The sequence below is a fragment of the Ammospiza nelsoni genome, chromosome 1, assembly GCF_027579445.1.
Source record: "Ammospiza nelsoni isolate bAmmNel1 chromosome 1, bAmmNel1.pri, whole genome shotgun sequence".
In the NCBI taxonomy this organism is placed as follows: domain Eukaryota; kingdom Metazoa; phylum Chordata; class Aves; order Passeriformes; family Passerellidae; genus Ammospiza; species Ammospiza nelsoni.
In genome coordinates, this window is record NC_080633.1 from 102,752,145 (window position 1) to 102,774,712 (window position 22,568).

General features: G+C 41.5%; 1 protein-coding gene across 10 annotated transcripts in view; it reads right to left on the reverse strand.

Annotated features, from left to right (window-relative positions):
* Nucleotides 1–22,568, reverse strand: part of MTCL1 (microtubule crosslinking factor 1) — a 102,758-nt gene that overhangs the window by 67,042 nt on the left and 13,148 nt on the right. For all 10 annotated transcript variants that reach the window (XM_059466674.1, XM_059466686.1, XM_059466627.1 and 7 more), the window contains exon 3: nucleotides 22,222–22,380. In XM_059466674.1, coding sequence (XP_059322657.1) covers nucleotides 22,222–22,380 — 159 coding nt within the window. The remainder of the gene's footprint in view (nucleotides 1–22,221; nucleotides 22,381–22,568) is intronic.

Here is a 22,568-nt window from a genome sequence, read left to right on the forward strand (position 1 = left end):
CTTTTATCTCCTGTCTCAAATCAGCAAGCATGGGCCAATTGAGACCTCGGAAATGAAGTCACAGGGAAGGCAGTTTCTTTGGATGGGCAGATAGAACTTGATAGTATCTCTCCAACCACTTTTGATATTAATTTTAATCTCAGCTGGCCCTGTATTTCTTTGTGCATGGTTTCATGCCAGGTGAAGAACACTGCATTTGGATTCATATTTTTTACTTTTGGTGAGGCAAGCATTTACCCCAAATGAACACTTTGCTAAGGAGCTTTGTCAGCAGCAGCCTTTTCTGATATTTAACCTGAAGTTTGCTAGACGTAGGGAGTGAAAGGAGAGATTTATTGAGAAAGGCTGATACATCCTGCTGCCATGAAGGTCTTGCAAGTACACACAACTCATAATTACATGTGACCCCTCTTTCTTCAGCCTGATGCTGTTCCCATCAGCCTTTGAGATGCCTCTGACATACAACAAAAAGAGAGATAATGAGCCCTGAGCTAGTACTAACCTAACACCTTTGGGGTGCACACCAGACACCAGAGATCAGCAGCAGAATAACAGAACAACTAAATAACAGCAGAATGTACAAATCAAAGTGGTACAAGAGCTGTATCTTTTTTAAAAATTTCTCTTTAATGAGTGCCATCCTAAGATGAAAAAGCTGGTCATGTCTAGCTTGTACAATGGGTTAAAGCACTGCAAAATCTTTCTCAAATCAATCAACAGAAGACATACAAAAAAGGAACTCTTGAGGGAAACCAAACTGGAACGAACTTCTCTTCTGATGGTAAAGATTGAGTGATTCCTGCTTATCTGGTGGTTTATCTAAAGCACCTTGAGTATGTCCAGTGGTCTCTAAAGGCACTGTGGACAAAGAAGCTCCAAGCAAGGCTGCTTCACTAAGAGGGGACTTTGAAAATCATGTTGTTAGCATTCATCTGTTCCTCATTACTCCAAGACAATATTAAATCTGAACAGAACTGGAAAATTGTACCTCCTACACAGACATTTTTTCCTCCTTATTGTCTTTCCAAGTCCTGAAAATGCAGCTGAAGGCGTGAACAGCTGCAATACTGGAAGCTACACATATGCTGCTTATACAGTAGCCATGCTGGAATAACCAGAGCATGATGCTACACTTTTTTCAAGAGGAAGAATTTCAAGAGGGAACTGGTTAAGCAGATTTTCCTACTCTTCTAAGAAAAGTGACTGCTCCAGGGCCATGTGTTCATCAAACAACAGGACACATATTTCTGGTTTTACAATCTAGTAGGAGATGCTAAAGGCCTAAAACCTTCACAGCAACTCAGAGTATGTCTCAAAGACTCTGTTCTGAGTTTTCCCTTCTGGGAACATTAAAATCATGATAATTTGGTTTATTTTTATTTGTATTAAGTGATGAACCCAAGTGTAATTGATGGCATTGTGACATGGGGAGGAAGACTTAAGAGCCTACTGGCTTCCACTACCAGAGTGCTCATTTTATTTGGTCTGAGAGTGACTGACCTGGAAATATAAATGCTATTGTAATAAAAAAGCTACAGCTCAAAAAATGAAAAAAATTAAAGAACAAAAAATAAAGGTACAAGGTTGTCTGACTAAAGGCTTTATCACAATAAGCATAGACACCTGGAGAGGATCAGAGAAATGACAAGGGGTGGAGGAGCCCAAATAACTGAATCAGTGAAATCAGAGCGTGACAAAGAATATTATTGAACTGTTCTCCCTAGAATGAAACCCATGAAGAACTGAGGGAAAGAAACTTTCTTCTTGGACTTCCATGCAGAATATGAGGGTTGCTGCCTAAGGGGACATAGGGCTAACTATGGAATGTAGGAGGAAGGAAATTTGTGACTGGTGTAAAACTTATCCAGTTGGCAGTCTGTCACTCTAGGAAATGCTGTATTTTGCAGATCTGGTTAAAGTGGGCAGAGAAATAAAATTAGGGAGAGAGATGGTGCAACTAGACAGTCCTAACACTTATTATCTTTTTCTAGTTGGATTGCTTATATATCTTCCTGCATGTGCCCACAAAGTCATTAAGTACATAATGGCTGTATGTCCTCTATACCATACACCTGCATATTTTATTTATAAGACTGAATAAAACAGCACAGATGCTTTTACTTATTGATTACAGTCTTTACTGGCTGTGTTCAATTTCACTTCAGCATCTCTTTTTGACATTAATGGGCTGTAGTCAGGCTCACCTATTCCATGCTCACATTGAGCAAAAGACCTCACCACGTAAGTTTCCAGGAATAAGAATTTATTCAGAGAAAAAGGATGAATGGGAATCACATGCCTGTTTCCAAAACTGGAAATCCCATCCTGAAGCTTCTGACATTCTGGAGAGGAACCCAACAAAATCTAATATTACTTCAAGCCATGAATGTCAGCTTACAGAGGGACTGTGAATCAAGAATTGTTCCAATGGGTTAAGAAAATACACAGCTTCAAAGGCCTAATTGTACCCCTCTTCATATAATTCACCAGTATAGTCAGACCATGAGAATCACAGGAATTTAACTCATTCTGGCTTGAAATTATGCTTTCAATGCAGAGCACCAGGTGCAAATGGAAAATGTCTGGAACAACCTCTACCAGAATGTAAAAAGCAACTGAGCAGAAGACAAAAGCCAAGGTTTTTCCATTTTAGATCTCATTACATGAGGTCTCTCATGCAGGAGGCCAGCATGAAACTTCTTGGTTTGCAGAGGTACATCATCATCACTAAATTAAGAGTCTTAATGCTGCAGCCATGTTAGAGGAGAAAACTGGAAGTGAAGAGACTGCAAACATTGCTTGTCTTTTCACAGGTGGCAATACCTTCTCCTGACTCATGCATATGTAGGAGACCTGCCCACAGACCAAGTGTAAGCAGGAGCTTCCCAGTAAGACCTTATTACAATCTCTTTCAGTGCATGCCCATAAACAAGTTTGTCTTCCTGGCATAAGTCTTTTACATTATATTTATGCTCCACTGCATGTCTCAGGAAAACACCAGAGGGTTTATCAGTGCTAAAATTTCAGATATACTACCGCCAATGATTCAGAAAATTACTCATTATCTTTTAAAACAGTTAAGGTAAGCTTCATTTTTAAACTGTACATTCTTTATAACAAAGAACTTGTCTTCTGCCTTTTCTGTGAAGTATTTGGGATATTTTTGGGCCTCATAAAATTATAATAACACCCTCACAATCGAGGTAATGAAACTTGGCATTTTATAATGGTGTCTCTTATTGAAAAAATGTTTCAGAAAATTTGGACATACCTGCCTCTACCTAGAAGTTTTAATTATAATAAAAAATTATTCTACTTTGACACTTCTTGATTTCACCCCTTTCTACATTTAAACGGATTTTCACTTTAAATCAGACTTTCAGAGGAAAAAATTGCTTCAAGTTTAAATCTTCTAAGTCTTTGCTTTCAACTCTCCCTTATGACAAAAATACCATGGAAATAATGCAAATGTCAGCCTCCTTGCCATAGGTCAGAACCAGAAAAATGTGAAAGTCTTCAGTTTTTATATAATACTCCTTCTGTCTACTACATACATTAACATTTACAATGGGAAATGCTGAAGACCTCCCACCTCCAGTTGTTCAAGAATTTCTTGTTTAGTATCCACGGCAGACTGTAAGAGATTTGCTGGAATACGCATCTCTGCATCCTCAGATGAATGCTCCGTGTGTTTGCAAAGGTCTATGAGATGGGCATGCCAGAAAGACAAGCCTGTGAGCAGCTCCAGACAGTTCTCCCTGGAGTTTCTGTGTGCCTCTCATACACGCTTCAGTATTCACCCAGAGAAGACCACATGTAACTTCTCTGCACACAGCCAGAATCTGTGCAGTGGATCAAAAGAGCCTTGTGGTTGATAGCAGTAACTTCCTGCTATTCCATATCCTTGAACATTAGCTCAGCCTCCAAGGAAGTTCAAACTTTAAATTTTTCTGCCTTTCTCAACATTTTGGTAAAGAATTCCCCTATCACCTTTTACATCTAGCAGTTCAATTCCCACAGAGCACAATGAATGTGAGTCAGAAGTACACACACACAAAGCATACCAAATTCCTGAGGAACAACAAAGTTGCATCTCTCCACTAACCTGATGAATCTTTGCAAATCAGAGATTAAACCCCCTTTGTCTGACCAGACTCAAATGGAGGTGTGTGATGGGAGGGACACATTTTCTTCTCAGGTAGGTTTCAACTTCCAGATCATTTGTGGCATCACCTGTCCTATGACATGTGCAAGGGCTTCTAAATCAGTCCTACCCCCAAAGATGGCCACAAGGCTAATTTCAAGAATGCCATTGGTCCCAAGTCCCCATCTAGTACTAAGAGAAGTGGATCCTGTCTGGTTTGGGGGCTGTTTGGGTGCAAACAGCAATGCTGCTTCGAGCCTGGTGCTGCTAGCTAACAGAGCAATCCTTCAGGAAGGGCAGCATTAGAAGAAGGACATGATGGATGCTGCCTTTGCAGGGATGGGTGCATTGCTGCTTCCCAGGGGTGACACACAATTTGGGCTCAGGGGTGGCTTTGGGCCACAGGGTTCCCAAATCCCTGTTCCCCACCCACCAGGTGTGCAGTCCCACACAGGCACCGTCCCAGTGAATATGGGTGAGGGCACTCTGGCTCCCAGCAGGAGCATGTGTACAGGCACTGGGAGGTCGGAAAGTAGGCCCGCAGCATCTCCTGAATGCTATAAAATAAGTTTAAAAACATCTCCTGGGTTGAACTTTCCCAGCAGTCCTGAGGTGGCATGGGATTAGTTCTTGTCCTCATCTCAGCTCCTCAGCAGTGGCACCAACCTGCACACATAGCACCTGGTCTGTCAAATTCCTTCCTTCCAATTCAGCACTTGGTCTGTAGAATTCCTTCCTTCCTTCCAATTCCCACCCGTGTGAGAACAACTCCTATACCCTGATCATACTTACTGCCCCAGTTTTTTCTACATTGTATTGATAAATGTAAAAGGGCACCAATAGATTTTATATAACACCTGCCCAAAGGATGTGAAATCTTGGAGGACATTTTTAAATATGGTTCAGTGAACAAAGAAAAGGACTACACACATTCCTGCATGGAGCTTGACCCTTGCTAGATTCACCTTCTCCAATCCCAGCACAAAAAGGGATGCCAACGGGCTGTGCTGAGCTCTGCCCCACCGAGTCCCTCCCTCCATGCCCTGGGGAAGGAGGCTGCCTGAGGCTGGCATGGAGTGGCAGCTCTTCCCCTGCACCAACCCAGAGCCCAAATCCCCCCACAATGCTGCAGCCCACAAGTGACTACAGATCTGTTATGCAGCTGCTCCTTCACATACTACCCACACAAATCCCGGTGCTCCAACTTTGCTCCACTAAATCCTATTTTATTACAGTCAGGATTAAGTTTACTCATCCATGATGGCACTGTAAACCTTGCTAAAAAGACTTCTTAAAACAATGCGCCATCTAAAAACTGGACTCTCAGGTTTCTTAGAAAATCTGTAATATTTTCTTTCCCTCACTTGCCTTTGGGAGAAAATATCAAAAGTAAAGGCCTTTCAGTTGAATTACTGAGTAGATGTTGATCTGGCAATTTCCATTAAAAAAAATTCCATAAGTAAGCAGCAAGATGATATAGCCTACTGTAATTTATTTTGTCAGAGAAAAATTGCACAAGCAACTGCATTATTACAATGGACTATTTTTAATTAAAGTTCTTGAGGAGAAGATAGGCATCAACTAAGAAAAGCCACCCATGTCTGGAAGCTATATTGAAAATAAAAAAATGAAAAGCCAAAACACATAGAGAAATGGACATTTGACATTTGAATGAGGATTTCTAATAGCTCAGAGGAAGGAAGAATATGAAACTGGAGTTTCAATTCAGGGCCGATTCAAACATAATCCCTTCTGTTAGGGATTTGGGGCTGTGAAGCTTCTCAACTTCAACGAGTATGCTTTTGCAAGGTTATGTATATCAGACTGGCAGACACCTGCATGTTCCCTTTGGGAAGCAAGCTGGGGATGATCACTGACAGTGCCTGAAAGAAGAAAGTTCTGCAGAAAATCTCTTCAAGCTAATGGGACCCAGGTAAATCTCAAATTAAATGCATTCTTAAATTCTAAATCAAGTGTTGCCTTCATTCCTAAAACTGGTGGTAATATTTGCACTTGTAAGACAGGTCTGGTTGCTCACTTTATACAGATGCAAGCCTACTCTCCTTTGAGTCTTCCTAAATCCTTGCCCTTCAGTGATAATCATGTAGCAGTGAGATTCACAGACTGGTGACTTGTTTACGCTGTCTACCCAACAAGTTATTCTGTAATAGCTTCTGCCTCCGGCAACTCTCTGTGCCAGTAGAAAAGTCACTTTGTCTTAGACTGGGGAAGCAAAGTCAGCAGCCAAAACACTTTTCCTACAGTAAACACCAAGGAGAAATGATGGGGGTTTAAAGATTGCTGTCAAGAGCTGTGATTTGGAGGGCAGCCAGTGAAAGGATACCCAACACAGACAGTAACTCTTTAAGCACACACATAGATTACAATTCTAATCAGAAAACCAAAATAAAATACAAAGCTGCTTTCAAACGTATCCCTGAAGATTCTACTGTAATATCAGTTAAAAAACAAGAATCCATTGCATAGTAGTTAGGCCTTGAAGCCCAATGTCCATTCCTACAGGAATAAACAGACAAAAGGTAGTGTATGTTTTAAACAATCCTGTGCCTTGCTTTCTTCCATCATAGACCTGGAGTAAATCACACAGATAAAATAACTTCATGATGTAATTTCCTGAAATTACAGTGAGAGTCTCTGGCTAAAAACATTTAGATGGCCCCAAACACATAACTAAATGTTAGTAAACACTGAAAATCCTTCTTTTCATTTTTGTCATTATGAAAGAGCTACTAACTTGAAGCAGTTATACTGGCTAAAAATTTGTTTAAGATTACTCAAAATCCTTGTATATACAACAGCACTGTGCATTCATGATTTTTTTTTTCAAGGACTGTTTTCTTTCTTGTATCTGTAATAGTAACCAGTGATAATTTAAATAAATTTTTAGCATAGTTTTTCTTTATTTATCTTTTCTCACTACTGTTTAAGTCCCCCTGGAACTCAGTGGAAACAGTCCTCAAGCTCGGTGGCATTAGCAGAGAATCTGGCTTGCCTGAAAGGAGTCTCAGGCTGACATCAGATAGGGCTCCCTGGATGTGGCTCACCAGCAGTTTGCATGTGGCTGCTCCCTGCCACACCCAAACATGAAAACAAGGCATCAGTCACTGTTTACAACACTGCAAGAAATGCTGTAAACATAATGAGATCATCACAGGAAATTCACATGGTAAAAAAACAGGGAATTAATAATACAAACAGAGGAATAGTTTCCAAGCAAATAGACTTCATGCGAAATAAAAAAAGAGGGACAGTGTTTTCCGACCTCTGCTGCACCAAAGAAGAAACCCCAATTGCAAACTAAAATCAGAGTGCTTGTATTTCATTAAGGTTAGAAAAAAAAATCTGTCTGCCCTCTGATAGCTGTTTGTGCCAGCCAAAAGTGAATTTATGGCATAATTGAAATGACATTCTTTTTCTGCTACTCACTTGCTTCTGATGAGCATCATTATGCTGAAGCAATTTATCATGCTTTATATCTGAAAGAGCTGCTCTCTTTCCACAATCCTAGCCTTTGTACCATCATTCTCTAAAAATCTGGGCATTATAATTTCCTTCCTCCTTCTGCTTCTCTTCCATGAAAACTCTGCTGACAATTGTGAGACAAAATGCAGAGCATGCACACAATCTCAGATAACTATTAAATCCTCTGAGAATTAAGACATACTTTCACTGCCACAGGTGAATTTTCACTTTGAGTCTTCAGCTCCAGTGTCCCTCATCCAGCAAATCTCCAAAGAAGAGCAGGAGAGAGACAGCCACCTGCAGCTGGTGTTTCTCTAAGTAGGCAAGCAGCTGCCCCAGGTGCACAGCAGATCAGGTGACTGCTCTGCAGGAGGAATATTTATACATGTAGCTTGGCAAAGAAAGGAAAGGATAAATTTTCTTTTCCACTCCTCCTGGAAGATGAATGAATTATCCCCTACCAAAGGCAGAAGCTGGTGGGTTGGCAGGTACCCTCAGATGTGCATTTGCAAGAGTTGTGCTACCTCTGCTTATCATAGCAGAGAGCAGCCAACCCATGCCAAGGAATAGAGTCTGTCAGCAGAACATTTTTGTTACTGCTGTTTACAAACAAACCTCATTCCATGCTGAGATTTCAGCACTGGCAATCAAAAGGTAGATTAAACAGCTTTACCTTGAAGGTTTGATTGACCAAACAGCAGACCCAGATGCTGAAAAAAACACCATCTGCAAGAACAGAAATACCTTTTAAACTTTTAACTGCTCAACCTCACCTAGCTGAGATTTTAGTTCATTACCTGTTGCCACAATGCTGAACTGACAGTCTGGAGCTGACAAAATGCCACCACATAAGGGGAAAAGGGACGGTGTGGTTGCTGGATCCCACACCCTGTGGGCAGGAGTAGACACTCCACCATAAGGCTCTGATCAAAGGATTTTTAGCTAACTTTTGACAATATCCACAGTTGCCAGATCCTGAAGCCTCCAAATTTTATTTGGCTGCATCCAAAACACTTCATTAAACCTCAGGCACTTGTTTGCTGAAGGACATCAAACCAAAATATTTGGTGCTTTGATGTATATGTATTAGTCTAAAGGATTAATTAGGTCTGCAAGAATAATCAACAATTTGAGACAGAAAAAAATCTCTTTGCCTGGAAGTCTGCCTCTGGAGATAGCCACTGAAGGCTTGACTTGGCCTCACCACACAGCCAGCTTCTCTTTCAAAACTACATGCAGAAATCAGAGCTTTGACTCCTCTCAAGGTCCAATTCCCCTACCTCCAATCCCTTGTAAATATATAAGTATTGTCATCTGTTTCTCCCATCTTTAAAAATTCCTATGAACTGAATGCTAAACTCCTAGAAAGCTTAACATGGATATATTTTTTTCCTACCTGGGCAGTAATGGGATATTTTATTTTTTGTTTCATCATCTCACTCCCCAAGGCTGTGTTTGTAACACACACTCAGCCATGAATAAAAAAAATAATTCTAATTAAAGAATGAAAACCAAGTAAAAAGCCAAAGTTATTACCCCATGAGTTTAAAAAAAAAAAAAAGTAACACATGTAGCTACGATCATTATGACATTTTGATATCTGCTCAGTTCTGATCAAATTCTCCATCTCCTATCACAGAGGAAAAGATAAATTGTCACTCTTATCCATGTCATACTGGGAGAGACTGACTATCTGGCTATAGTAGTTAGGAGTGCTGACAAAAAATCCCTAAATGCACAGTCACTAATGATTTCATTGTGGTACATCTTTCACTTGAAAATAATAGTCAGTACTTTAATGGAGAAAATAGAAGCTCAATAAATCCTTAATGATGATGTCTCTTTTATGCTAGCAGTTTTACATGGCAAAAACAATTCTTGGAAATGTCAACCTGCCAATCTGGTTTAAGGTTTTAAACCTTTACTATGAATTTCAGAGGTAGACTAGAAATATTTCTGTTAATGGCTTTGTTTGAAATGTCTTGATTATGGATAATCAGGTATGAGCAGTAGATTTTTGCAATACAAGAAGCCCCTGAATAGAAAATTAAAGCTAAATCAACATTATCCCAAGGCTTTCTATTCCTCATTTCCCATCACAAGGTTCCAAGTGGTTTCTGCCACATCCTCCTCACCCAGCAGGTCTTCATATGAAACAGAGGTAAAATGAGCCTTTGGTGGTGGGCGATTTATCCGAGCTATTTCCTCTCCTGAATGCCCAAGAGGAAATCTCATATTCTTCCCCTTCTCCTCTCTGAGCTGCCAAGAAAAACCCATCTCCAGCAGCTCAGAGCAAGAGTTAGAGAGTCCAAGTGAGAAACTAAATCAGTTGCAGGCCAGGAATGGGAAGAAAAGATGGCTTAGATTTTAAAGCCCAGATTATAACATAGAATAACCATGCTCTTGTTATTCTATAACATAGAATAATTAGTGCTCTTGTCATCTTCAATTGTGTCTGCTGATGACCTAGAGTGAAGGTGCCGGGATCCAATCAACACCCCCATTTAAAACCAGTTAACAGACTGTCAGGTTTAGTTGTGAAAATGCCTTTATTAGTAACTGGTTTGGGCGAATCCTGGAAAGCAGTGTCACTCTTTATACACTGAGAATCACATGCTGGTTGGTTGAGGAAACTGAAGCCTCCAGGAGGGCTTTCTTTTTTCCCTCTCTCTTGATTTGTATTCATAGTGAAAAATCATGTAGTAGCGTGACAGAATCTTTCTTTCAATACCAGACTCTTTGAAGAAGTGTGGTACTTCTTGTGGAGCATTACATTGTGGATACCTGTGGTTTATTGTGTCCAAAGCCTTCCTCTTCCTCTCACTTTTAAGGAAAGCATCCGTGAAGACACAAAGCATGTGTGAAATGTCCATACCCAAATTGCTCAACCCCCAAAGGCTCCCTCTTCCTTCCCTTTGACTAAGAAAATTACTGTCAAATTTTCTCCTGATCATCTTGTAGCACAGAAACAACAATGCTGAAGTTGTCCATGGTGTTTATTCATACCAACTCAGAAGGACAGCAATTCATGCAATATTTCTGGTTTTTCCAACAGCCTGAGAGCACAAAACCACGTTCAATGAAAGGCAGCTTGCAGGGGTGCCAATGGCTCATCTTCCTGTGCAGAACCACAAGAACTTTTTCTATTTTTCACATTCTCCCCCCAAAAGAATACACAATTTCTTACATACGGTTATTTTTGTAAGAATTGTGTCCAAGAGAAGCAAGAGACATCTCTGAATTTGTGTTATTTAAATTACAGTCTCCTCTATGGCTGTGTGAACTGGTGGACTATTCATTCAAACAAAACTGAACAGATGCAAAACTTTACCCTAGAGTGAAATCAACACTGTAGGATAAAAACCATTTTGTTTGGTTTTTTGCACTTACTACAGTCAGGCCCAGAATGAAAGTGACAAGTTATCCCACTACGGGAATGTTCTCACAGTATTTTTGGGGAGGTTGAGAGCAGGTGGAGCCACAAATAGCAGAAAAAGCTTCCTGTTTAAAGATTTTTTTCCTTGCCTGAAGTCCTGACCTAGGGGAGCAGCTTTTGGCAGCAGCTGTAAAGTAACTTTTCAAATAGTGTAGCTCAGCCCCCAGCACCAGAGACTGCTGTCCCAAGGTGTGTCTGAAGTCCTGCACATCTCAGCTGTCCCTAACCTCAAGGGCTGGTTTGCATATACTGGAGAATTTTGTGTTCAGCTTAGCACCCACATCTGAAAAATGCTGAGGAAAAACCTAAGGTGAAGAAGAAAAGGAAGGAACAGAAGGTGAGAAATCCCACCAAGGAGGAACCTGTAGAAGGGGAGAGAGGAAAGCTGATCTGTTTGCCACTGGAAGAGATGGAGGACATCAAAAGAGATTTTTGTTTAAGGAAACCAACTCTAATTTCTTTTTCCTTTCTCTTGTGAAGGTAATCCAGAAACTGAAGTCACATACCCTGACAGATCACAAGAGTAGAGAACATAGTAGCTATCATTCTATAATTTTGATTCATGATGGTCACGGTACAACAATTAGTGGTTTTAATACAGTGGTCAAGGAAGCTCCTTCCAACAAGTGATTCCCACTCTTTCACATCCTTATAAGTAATGTAGGACCTACATTTCAGTTCCCCCCCAAACTAATATGGGAACCTTCCCCTATAATTGCCCATAGCTTATGATACCTGTGGCAGTATGCACTACAACTTCTGGTTTGGGAATAATCAACTAATCAGTAAATTAATCACAAAAGACACATGAGTATGCAATGGAAAAGCAGAAGGATTCCTAAAGAAAGGAGGACTTTGGGAATGACCAAGCTGTCAGCCTCACCTGTGTGCCTGGGAAGTGCATGGAACAGATCCTCCCAGAAGCTATGCTAAGGCACATGCAGGACAGAGAAGTGATCTGAGACATCCAGCGCGGCTTCACCAAGAGCAAGTCCTGCCTGAGCATCCTGATGGTCTTCCACTGATACATAAGTGGGCAAGGGAAGGGTTAGCCCAGATTGTAACATGGCAAGAATGATAACCTGTGCATTTTCTCCAAGGAAATCTTTCCCGAACTGGTGAGGGGGAGGGGCTGCTGGAATTTGCTTTCTAGAGGGACTCCATTCAGAAGTTTCCTCCCAAATTTGCCCTAAACCAGGCCACCCACAGAGGTGGTAGATGCCCCATTCCTAGAAATATTCAGGGTCAGACTGGGGCTCTGAACAACCTGATCTAGTTGAAGATGTCCCCATTCATTGACTGTGGGTTGGAGAAGATGACATTTAAAGATCCCTCTATTCTATGAAGGACCAGACTCTAAAAAACTGAAATAAGGGATGAACAAAAAAAATCCCCAATTATTTTTTACAGACAAATATATAAACAATATTAATGAGGAAAAAAATTTAAGGGTTTGCAGATTTGCATCTGCTTTAGAACTGTTTTATCATATCATTTAATAACTTTATTCCCTCCTCCATCCCTTCAAAGTCTTTTGTTTTGACACCACTGAACTCAGGATGGGAATTTATCCCGAGCTCCACATGCAGTGACAATGAGGTGAGCTGCCTTCACCAATCTCTGCACAGGACCCACTTTCTCTTGGCACAGCTCACTGAGGCAAGAGCACGCTGGAGAGATTGGGCTGTAACTATTTTGGAGTGATCCCTGAGAAAGAGCCTTAAATAGACCAATACGTCCATCTGTCAGTCTCAGATGGATCCTTGTGCTTCTTCGGCCCACGTAGGCATTATGCTGATGTCCCTAAATATCAGCACAGCTTACCCTCCCCAGCTCTGGCTACTATTGAGGGAGCAAGTCCTAAAATTTGGGTAGGAATATCTTGTAATTTTTGTATTCATTTTGGCTAGAGCTTCCATCTTGTGACAAAATATACAGTAAAGAGAAAAGGAAACAGAGAAATCACAAGCAGTGTACCTATTAAGGGCAGACTGTGTCATTTTCTAGAATGAATGAACCACCATGATGCGCACTTAAAGAAAATTCAGGCTTTCTCCTACCAAGGACATCAAACCCAAACCCAAATCAAGTGAAGGCTTTGCCCTGCCTCTTCCCACAGAACAGATACTGTCTCCCCACCAGGCATTTTTCAGCAGGCTGAGTGTAGGAACATCTTAACCTTGCAGAGAGCTCCCAGCTGATATAACTGCTGGCAAAATCAATGGGGGTGTGGGGATCACTCCTGTGGGGATGAGAAAGAGGCTGAAATACTGCACACACCATGGCTTTGGCATGGATTGGGTTTGCAAAAAGAGCAAGATAGGTGAAAATATTCTCATCTGCGGCCTGAAGAAACAGGTTATTTACCAAGAGTAGCAAAATGTGCTGATTACAAATTGCTTGAAGAGTCACAACTGCATAATTCCACCTCTTTACCACTTTAAACCCTTTTCCTGACCTACTTGCACCAGCTGCCTCCATTTTTCCCTTTGAGAGGAACAGAGAACTTCTTGACAGATCCAGGCAAAATGTGGCACTCTGCCGAGCTGGGCTGCCTTTCAGCCAGCCAGGCTTTGGGCAGTGGAGCCAGGCTTACCTGCACAGTGCCAGGCATGGAGAAGGAGGAAAGTCCAGTGCCACGGCATGTGGCAATGGAAAGCTTGCCAGGATGGTCAGGTCTCTGCCCCTCATTCATCCTCTGACAGCTTGAGCAGTGCAATGTCAATAATTCATAAGTTATCTCTGCAATAAGTTACGTTCTCCTTTTAAAAATAGAGCTAGAGAAGCAAGTCTAAATAATTAATTTCAGAAGAAAAACAATCAAGCAACCCTTTCAAAGAAGGACAAAAATCAATAGCGCTGACTTTTTTTCACCTTGCTAAGCATTTCCGGAAAATACCGTCCCCTGTGGATGACAGTGCCCTGGTGTGACACATATTCCTAAGTGCAGCATCATCACAACAAAAACCACAGGCAATCTGCAAAATTTGTTTAGAATCTATGCACCTCACAAAGCTCCTCTTCTCGCCCTGACAGACTGCCTCTCCCTCTTTTCCATCGTGCTACGCAACGCTCCAGATGCTGGGATGAAATTACCGGCGATGTGAGATGAAAACAGTTGGCGCCGGCTCACGGGGAGCCAGCCAAAGGGCAGGGAAGCTGTGCCTCCCAGGAGTGGTGCCACTGAGCTGCCCACTGATGCCAGCTCTGCACTGAGCACCAAACGCAGGAAGCCTCCTTACAGGTTTGCACACCGTTTCTCCTTCAGCTGGAGCTCCCTGACATGCACAAGGCTACATTCACCTGGGATCTGTGCTGGTTCCTCCGAGCCCTGCGAGGAAAGCAGGGAGGGCAGGGCATGAGATACCTCTGGAACTACAATGCCCTGGTATCCACCTCCACCCCAAACACTGCATGACACCTCCCACAGGAACAGTTGTCAGATGGTTGCTGATCTGAATTAGTTTCACTGGAGAGTGGAATAGCAATACCTAATCAACTTCAGCATGAATTTAGCTGTGGATACTCCAGCTTTAAATCACAGCTTCTGTTCACAGAAACAGCAGCATGCTGTGACACTCTACTCCTCCTGAAACAAGTCTTGTCCCCACCTTGGCAAGGAAAACCAAGGGTACTGTCTTCACCTAGGACTTTCACCCCAGTTGAAACATGATTTAGAATATGGAGAGCATGCACTTATTTCCCCCCCGCCCCCAAAACAGCACTTGAAGGATTTGCTACTAATATTTTGCAAGGGTTTGCTGCATAAAACCTTTAATTATGTTAGGATATATTAAGGGAAGGAAGAAAATGAAAAGAAGGTATTTTTCAAATGAAAATGTCAGAGTACAGTTTGTTTGCACTGTCACTGCTGAAGCCCATGTGACAGACAGCAGGATTATTTTTGGTAACTGGGTGGAGGATGGGGAGACTGATACACTATTTGAACTTCTCCATGCCAGTCTCTGCTATTGAAAAGTTACCAAAAGGCTTCTGCTATGTAGTAAGAAAAATGAATTATCAATGGAGCACAGAGAAATTTAATTTATCATACAAAGAAGGTTTGCTTATAACTAACTGGTATCCAGGCAGTCATGGAGCTATAGTAGGTCACTTTTCCTGCTGTAAATGCCATCAACTAAACATAATTTCTCGATATGCAAAGGCCAGTTATGGTTCTTCAGAGTATTTGGGAGTAATGGAGGGGGTGAGTCAGCTGAAGTCCATGCCTGGATTGAGAAACTCAGGCTGAGTAACAGAAGAGATTTTGCATGAGACAGATCTCTGGATCTGATCAACAGAATCACTGTTACTTTATCTCAAAATCACTCACTTCAAAATTATAATAGGATTTGGAAGCAGTGTCAGCTGAGTGCTGGCCAGTCTGGACAAATAACGAATACATATTAAATAAAGACTAATCAGAGCTTGGTGGTATCTTATTTATTAAATAATAATTCTTAATTTCAGATGCAGATACTGCTCAGGGAGGGCATTTATAACATAAGAAAAATATTTGGAAAATGTGAGGGGTCCTTTGGTTAAAAGATATTTTTAAATTTCTAAAAAAATGTGGACAGTGCATTAGAAGATGTATAATACAATGACTTAAAAAAAAAAAAAATTCATGCTACTGACTTTGCTTCCTAGCTACTGAGTTTTTTTGAGTCCAGAGAGATCCATTCCCATGCATGGCCTCCTACTAAGAAGAAGCAGATCATTTCACTCTCTGTACAGTTTCTGAAATGCCATAACAAGTATAAATCATTCACTGTGGGTAGGTACCAATTTATTATTTATCACAGTGGAAAAAAAAGATATTGGAGACAAAATGGTGCTGCAGTAAAACTTTCATTCACTTAATGGGTTTAGTTATGATTATTGCCTAGGACTTCATTACTTAAAACTGTCACAAGCACTAAATTCTAAACAGGGTTATTGAGTCAACATATTGTTCTTGCTTAGTCCTTTTGGTGTTACTTGAATCCTGTCCTGTTTCTCATAAATTTCCCTTCATGTAAACTCACTGATAGCTAAAAAAAGGCAATGTATTACAAAAATCAAGGAATTTTCACAGTATATCCCTACGTCAGTGAGTAAATTTTCTTTGAGAAATATCTGAAAAACACTATGTGCCACTTTAATAAATATGTATAAATTCCTAGCTTATGAAAACATAGGGTAATGTTTTATGCAAACAAGTGTGTTTTCACCAAAAATAATTTCTTTAGCACTTGTGTACCACTTCACACCAGATCTGTATTTATATCAGAGCAAAAAGTGGGAAATCTGATTTCAGCTTGGGATAGTCACACTTTACACACATGCAGCACATGTTTTGTCCTACTTACAAGGTTCATGGCAATGAAAATCACTGTCACACTCAGCTCCAGATTCCACACACAGCAGCTTCCAGATTTCATTTTGCTATGTTATGCTTATAGAGCTGAATTCTTCTATGAGCAAAATGCACTCCACCCCTACTGATGTTAAACAGAGTACTGCACTTGCACTTTGGAGCAAAACTTGACTCAAAATAATATGCCTGAAAGACTTTTCAACTTATCTTGTGTATTTCTATCATTTTTATAAAGTTCTGAATATAGGTTTTCACTCTGTTATACAAATATTTTAACAGAAAACTTTCTTTGACTGTTAAAAGCAGCAGTTCTTGAACAGTGCCTCAAAAATAAGGTGCTGCAGGGGAGGAGCAGAGAATGAGCTTAGGCATTACACCATCCAAAGCAGGAAAAGCTCTTGGATGAAAGAGCATTTATAGAAGTCACTGTCCTAAGAAACCCACAGGTAACCTGGGAAAGCCCATTTACAATAGGTGCTGGTTCTCATCTCAGTCTGTGTCCTGCAGAGGCACGTTAGAGGCATTACTATGGGCCAGAGGACTTGTACTTCTTCCCTCTTCAGCAGAAATATATGGAAACAGGATTTCTTGCCTTTTGCCTCTACCCTTATTTGTAAGAACACCACTGAACGTGAGCTGCAGCCATGGCCCTCTGTCAGCTGGAAGTGGTTTCCTGAGTGAAGATGCCCAGGGAACAGCACCTGGGTCTCTGACAGTCCCAACAACCTGAAGGGCTTGAAGCACTTCAACTGAAGTTAGGAGCTGGCCAACACAACTTCAGTGTCACAGGTGAGGCTGCTGCTACAGCAGAGGTCCTTGCAGACACAAAGGAACACCTCTGGTTGCTGCCCCTCTGGTCCTTCTGCTTTCAGTGGCCGTAAGAAAGATTGTCACCTGCTCAGTATGGCCAATGCACAACCAGTAAATTTCTTCCCAGTAAGCCCCTTTCTTCCCAGTTACACAATTCTCATTCATTTCTTGCTAGCCCATTTCACAGTACTCACACTAAATCTCCCAGCAGCTGCTGCCCCTGACCTTATTCCTCCCCTCCCTTTGTCTGCTCTGACAGGGCTGCCCATCCCCAGCAGTGTCACTGCTGCCACAGCTCTGCCTTGTTCTCCACCCTGGCTCACCCCACCAAACCCAGACAAAGGACATGGGAAAATACACATTTAGCAGCTGCAAACAAGCAACCAACTCATTGTCCTCAGGGGGAACAGGAGCTGGTCCCGTGCCATCTCAGTGCTTTTCTTCAATAAGTAGCAGAAATGGTTTGTTCTTCCCCAGGTAGGGAGCTCTCAGAGACAGGATTATTCTGAAAGGTACTGCTGGCAGGGGAATTAATGACTGCTGTACATAAAGGCACCCAACACTTGCCAAGCGTGATTTCCTAGTTTTTTACACTTAGACTAAATATAGATCATCCTTTTGTGAAGTATCTTTCCTGAGAAAGTATAAGGAAGAATTCCTTTAAGGATGCCCTGGTGGCTCCAAAGAAATGAAGTTTGAGGTGAATTAGATGTTGAGTGGAGATGTTGAGTTCTCAAAGAAAATCCACTTGCTATTGTCAAGACTTTGAGTAAAAGCTCTGATGTGTAGATGCTCAGAAGAGAATTGGTAAGGTCTTTGCACTGCTGCAAAGGAAAGGAAACTTTGAAAAAAAGTGTTCTGAACGCTTTCTGGTTGATTGATTGAGAAAAATTCTTAATACACATCGATATTTCTCATGAGGTGCATTAGGATATTAGGAAGGGAGAAATGACAGCTGCAGGGATGTTCCTGAGGTAATTTGTTAGTGATGGAGTCATTTTTTTCTGTCCTGGCAGCCTGCTGACTCAAATGGCAATGTTAATAACCCAGACAACACGAGGAAAAAGCAAGCAAGCCTTGGCAGGGATATGTGTTCTTATCAAATCTGTGAGGGCACACTGCCTTTGCTTCCAGAGTTGTAAGGAGGAAGCGGCTTTGTTAAGTCACAGAAAATCCTAGCAAATTCCTAGAAGGGGCAGTTCTCACAAACATCCCAGGATATGCTACAAAAAGTGTTCACAGCAGTAGAAAAACACTGCAGCTCTGATGGAGAATGCCACAAAAAAAGGTATCAGAGGGTGGTGCAAAACCAGTTGAAATGTTCATAGTAAAAAGGACAGAAAGGGAAGATTTGAAAAATGAAAACTGAAAAAGTAGGTGAGTGTAATCATGGAAAAAACCAATGAACAACAGTGCTTCAGCAGATAGAGAAGACTGACACACAAAAAACCTTGCTACAGTCAGTGAAGTTAAAAAGCATTCAGTGTAAAAACATTATTAGCCAGTGAAAGAAGTATCTTCAAAAGAATCAGTGACAGTACTTCAGGCAAGAGTAGCAGATGATGAACAGTGATAAATGAGTAAAATCTGAAAAATTTAGGAAGTATTATGGGAAAGGAAAGAACTATATCATCTTTTGGCTAAGAGAACTGAAAGCAAAAAAGGAAGTACAGTGGCATGAGTAAGCAAAGTGAATGCCAGGATACTGATGAAGACATTCAGAGAAGAATGATGTCTAACTGGAAGACATCAGAATTGGACAAAATTCACAAGCATCCATTAAATATCTTTATCAACTCATATCTTAGCTCAAAACACAGGAAATGCAGCAAAAGGCTGAAGGGATGGAGTACCTTTATGAAAAAAAGAAAAAGACAAAGGGAAAGAAGGAGGTGGCATCCTAAAAACTTGCAAGTGACTCACCAGTTATCTGAGAGCTCCTTAATGAAACAATCAGTGAAAATCAGAATATTTTTTGATGGGGAGCATTTGGCAGATACTAGAACAGACAAGGGCCAAGATGCTGTTTTGATAGATTATGCAAAAGCTTCTGAAAGTGTGTCATGGAATGGGAATCCAGAAGCACCTGGGAAAGGAAGTGCTTTAGCAGCAATTCACAGGGAGAGAGGAGAGGAGAGGAGAGGAGAGGAGAGGAGAGGAGAGGAGAGGAGAGGAGAGGAGAGGAGAGGAGAGGAGAGGAGAGGAGAGGAGAGGAGAGGAGAGGAGAGGAGAGGAGAGGAGAGGAGAGGAGAGGAGAGGAGAGGAGAGGAGAGGAGAGGAGAGGAGAGGAGAGGAGAGGAGAGGAGAGGAGAGGAGAGGAGAGGAGAGGAGAGGAGAGGAGAGGAGAGGAGAGGAGAGGAGAGGAGAGGACTGTGAAAGATTATTTTCACAGTAAGACACATTGAGAAATATTATTTAGTGACAAGACAGGAAAGTCTCTCTTATATGTACTTAATAAAACAACTTGAAATTACATGGTCAGTAGGAGGCAAAAGAAATTCCAGTTAAAACTGTAAGACTTCCTTCTTAAGGAATTAAATTTTTTATTTATGTAGAACAAGCCTATATACCCAATAAGTCCTGTTGAAAATATCACAGGAGATCAAAACAGGTAATGGTGAAAAAAAACATGAAAAAACAGCACTAAACATGATAAATGTTAGAAATTCTTCAAAAGATTATGATAAACACCAAAGGGGGCTTTAAAGAAAGAGTGCTTTCAGAGACATGTACAATTCCTAAAGGTATTTCAGCATGCAAAATACATTAAAGATAATCAACATATATGCCATCCACTGCAGTGAGAAATGGGAGCCGAGGGAATTGCACGGCATGCCAAAGCAGAAGCGAGCACTGAATTAAGCAATAAATATGAACATAGATGGGAGAAAGCCTTTCTGTCGATCCAATGATAGAGAATAGTCAAGGATATTGCAGAGAATGAGCATATGGTTGCAGGAAGCTATATCAGAGGGTGAATACTGTCTAACTGGGTCTCAGGCAGCGCTCCAGGACCAGAGAGGAAAATGCTCCTTGTAACTGTTAGCCCTTGGACAGACAAGATGCAGAGTCAGGGTGGACTGGGGAGAAGCTACATGGCTTTGGGGTCACTTTTGTCCTGATATATAAAGCACTAGCTTTCCGCTGGCGTGCCCATAATATATTCCTTGTACACATTAAATGTTCCTAAAGAGTCACCGCTTCTGGTAGTTATTTGAACACATCTTGAGTGAATAACTTATTTTTTTTAGCGATGTCAACAACACTGCAAACACACCTATCTGACACATACGTAGCTGTGTTTCTGCAGCTTTTGGCTCATCTGTCCTTGTGTGACCTGCAGAGGACTCCAACCTCATCTTCTCACCTCCAGTGACCTTGTGAAATTGTGACTGCCAGAGAAACCACAACTCACGGCATGTGAAACCAGACTTTCTCTACTACTACATCTCAGGATCCCTCTTATGCCCTGCTTTATCTCCACATCAGCATGAATACATCCCATCATTCTACCTGCTATCTCTCCCTTTCCCTACCTCTCCTCCAGCTTTTGCCTCTTACTGGCAAGCAATGCATACAAAGCAAGGGTGCATTCACCTCATCTTGCAATCCAGCAGAAAGACAGCTGACAGCTGCAGCAATCTAAGCAGGAAGGTAAATTCAGCCTGGTTAGAGCTAGCTTGAGCCTTCAGCACTGCTGGACCATTTTTTCCCTCACTTCTCACCCACAATTTAATTTCTGCTTGAACCCCAAGGCCATCAAGCAGTACCCAGTGGACCTGCATGTTAATCAACAACAAGCAATAAATTAGGTACTGTTGATGAGATGGCATTTTTTTTACAGAGCAGAGACTGCAGACCCTGTAACATGGTATCATGTCCACTTAGCACAGCATTCACAAATAACATTGAGGAAGGAGAAGAATAGCTAAAACATAATGCAGACTTTATCTTTTGGGCCAGGTTCAGAAGCAATCTAAGCAACACTGATATGTGTACCAGCTGATGATCTGCTCTGTTAGGTACAAAGGCTCCAAAACTCCTGCACTGGACTACTCATAACTCCAACGCACAGAGAAATTAAATTGGGACTGTCCTTATAAAACTGAGCCAGGCTTTGTGCCAGTTGACTCACAAGTAATGTTGGAAAGATTAAAATAACACATAATTGCACCAGCTCTCTAAATCTGACCAGGGCTCAGCGGATAAATGTCTTACCTCATTACTTTTAAATGCTCTATCTCAATCTGGTTTAAAACAGAGCAGGGGCTGTGAACTGCCAATCTGCTGTTCTGTTAAGAGAACAGAAATACCACTGCAGATTGGGATGTAGGCTCCAGCAAAGAGCTGTGGCTTAGAATCTGGCTTCCCTTTATGGTCCCCTGCTCCTCAGCTCACTTGCTTCCAAGGTTCATCACTTCACCCAGTGTGACTGTGTGTCAGCACCAGTTGAAATGATCCCCTTTCTCAAGAGACAGCATTTCTGTGCCTGAAGTGCAATATTATTTATACATTACAGACCACATTCTGGCTGCCCAGCTCATGCTGATAGCTCCACCACCACCATCACTGAGGAGTACCAGCCAGAACAGCGGCTTGCCTATCTGAGCCCTGCTCTCAGAGACAAGTCATGCACAATTCATTTGACTTTCAAGTAGGTGGAAGTCCCAGTCTGTGTAAAGAACAGCCAGAGCTAGCTGGAGTCAAATCAGAAAGAGCAGGAAGAGAGTTCTTAAGGAGACAGTTTAAAATGGGACAGAAGCCCTGTGAGAAGCCAAAGACAAGAAGTGGAGCATCACTCATCTACATCTCTATTGATTCTAAATTACCAATGACGTATCTGGGACATATAACAAAGGAGACCTTTGGGACAATTGTACAAGCAATATCAACAAGCACTTCATGTAAGAATTAGTAGTCTAAGACATCTCTGTGCCAAATTTCCATTCTAACTCCATGCTCTGCATGGCTTTTCTGACAATTGCTTACCTCTTTTAACTTGTCCAGCTCATTTTGCAGCGTCTGCTTGGATACTTCCACCTCAATGATTTGCTGCCGAAGGACTTCATTTTCATCTTCTGCTTTGACTCGTTTCTCCTCCACACTCTCCAGCTCATGGTGCAGTCTGACAGAAACATCTTTGGCTACCTGGTCAAAAGAGCACAAATGCATGAGGATCATCCACGAGGAGCAACAGCTAGGGTATGTCTCCTACAGTAAGAAGCACATGACAGCCCTAGACAGCCAAGAGATTTTTAATTCAATTATGACACTGTTGATGGAACACTCCAAGCCTTCCAAGTATCAAAATGAATATTCATTTCTAATAAAGGAAT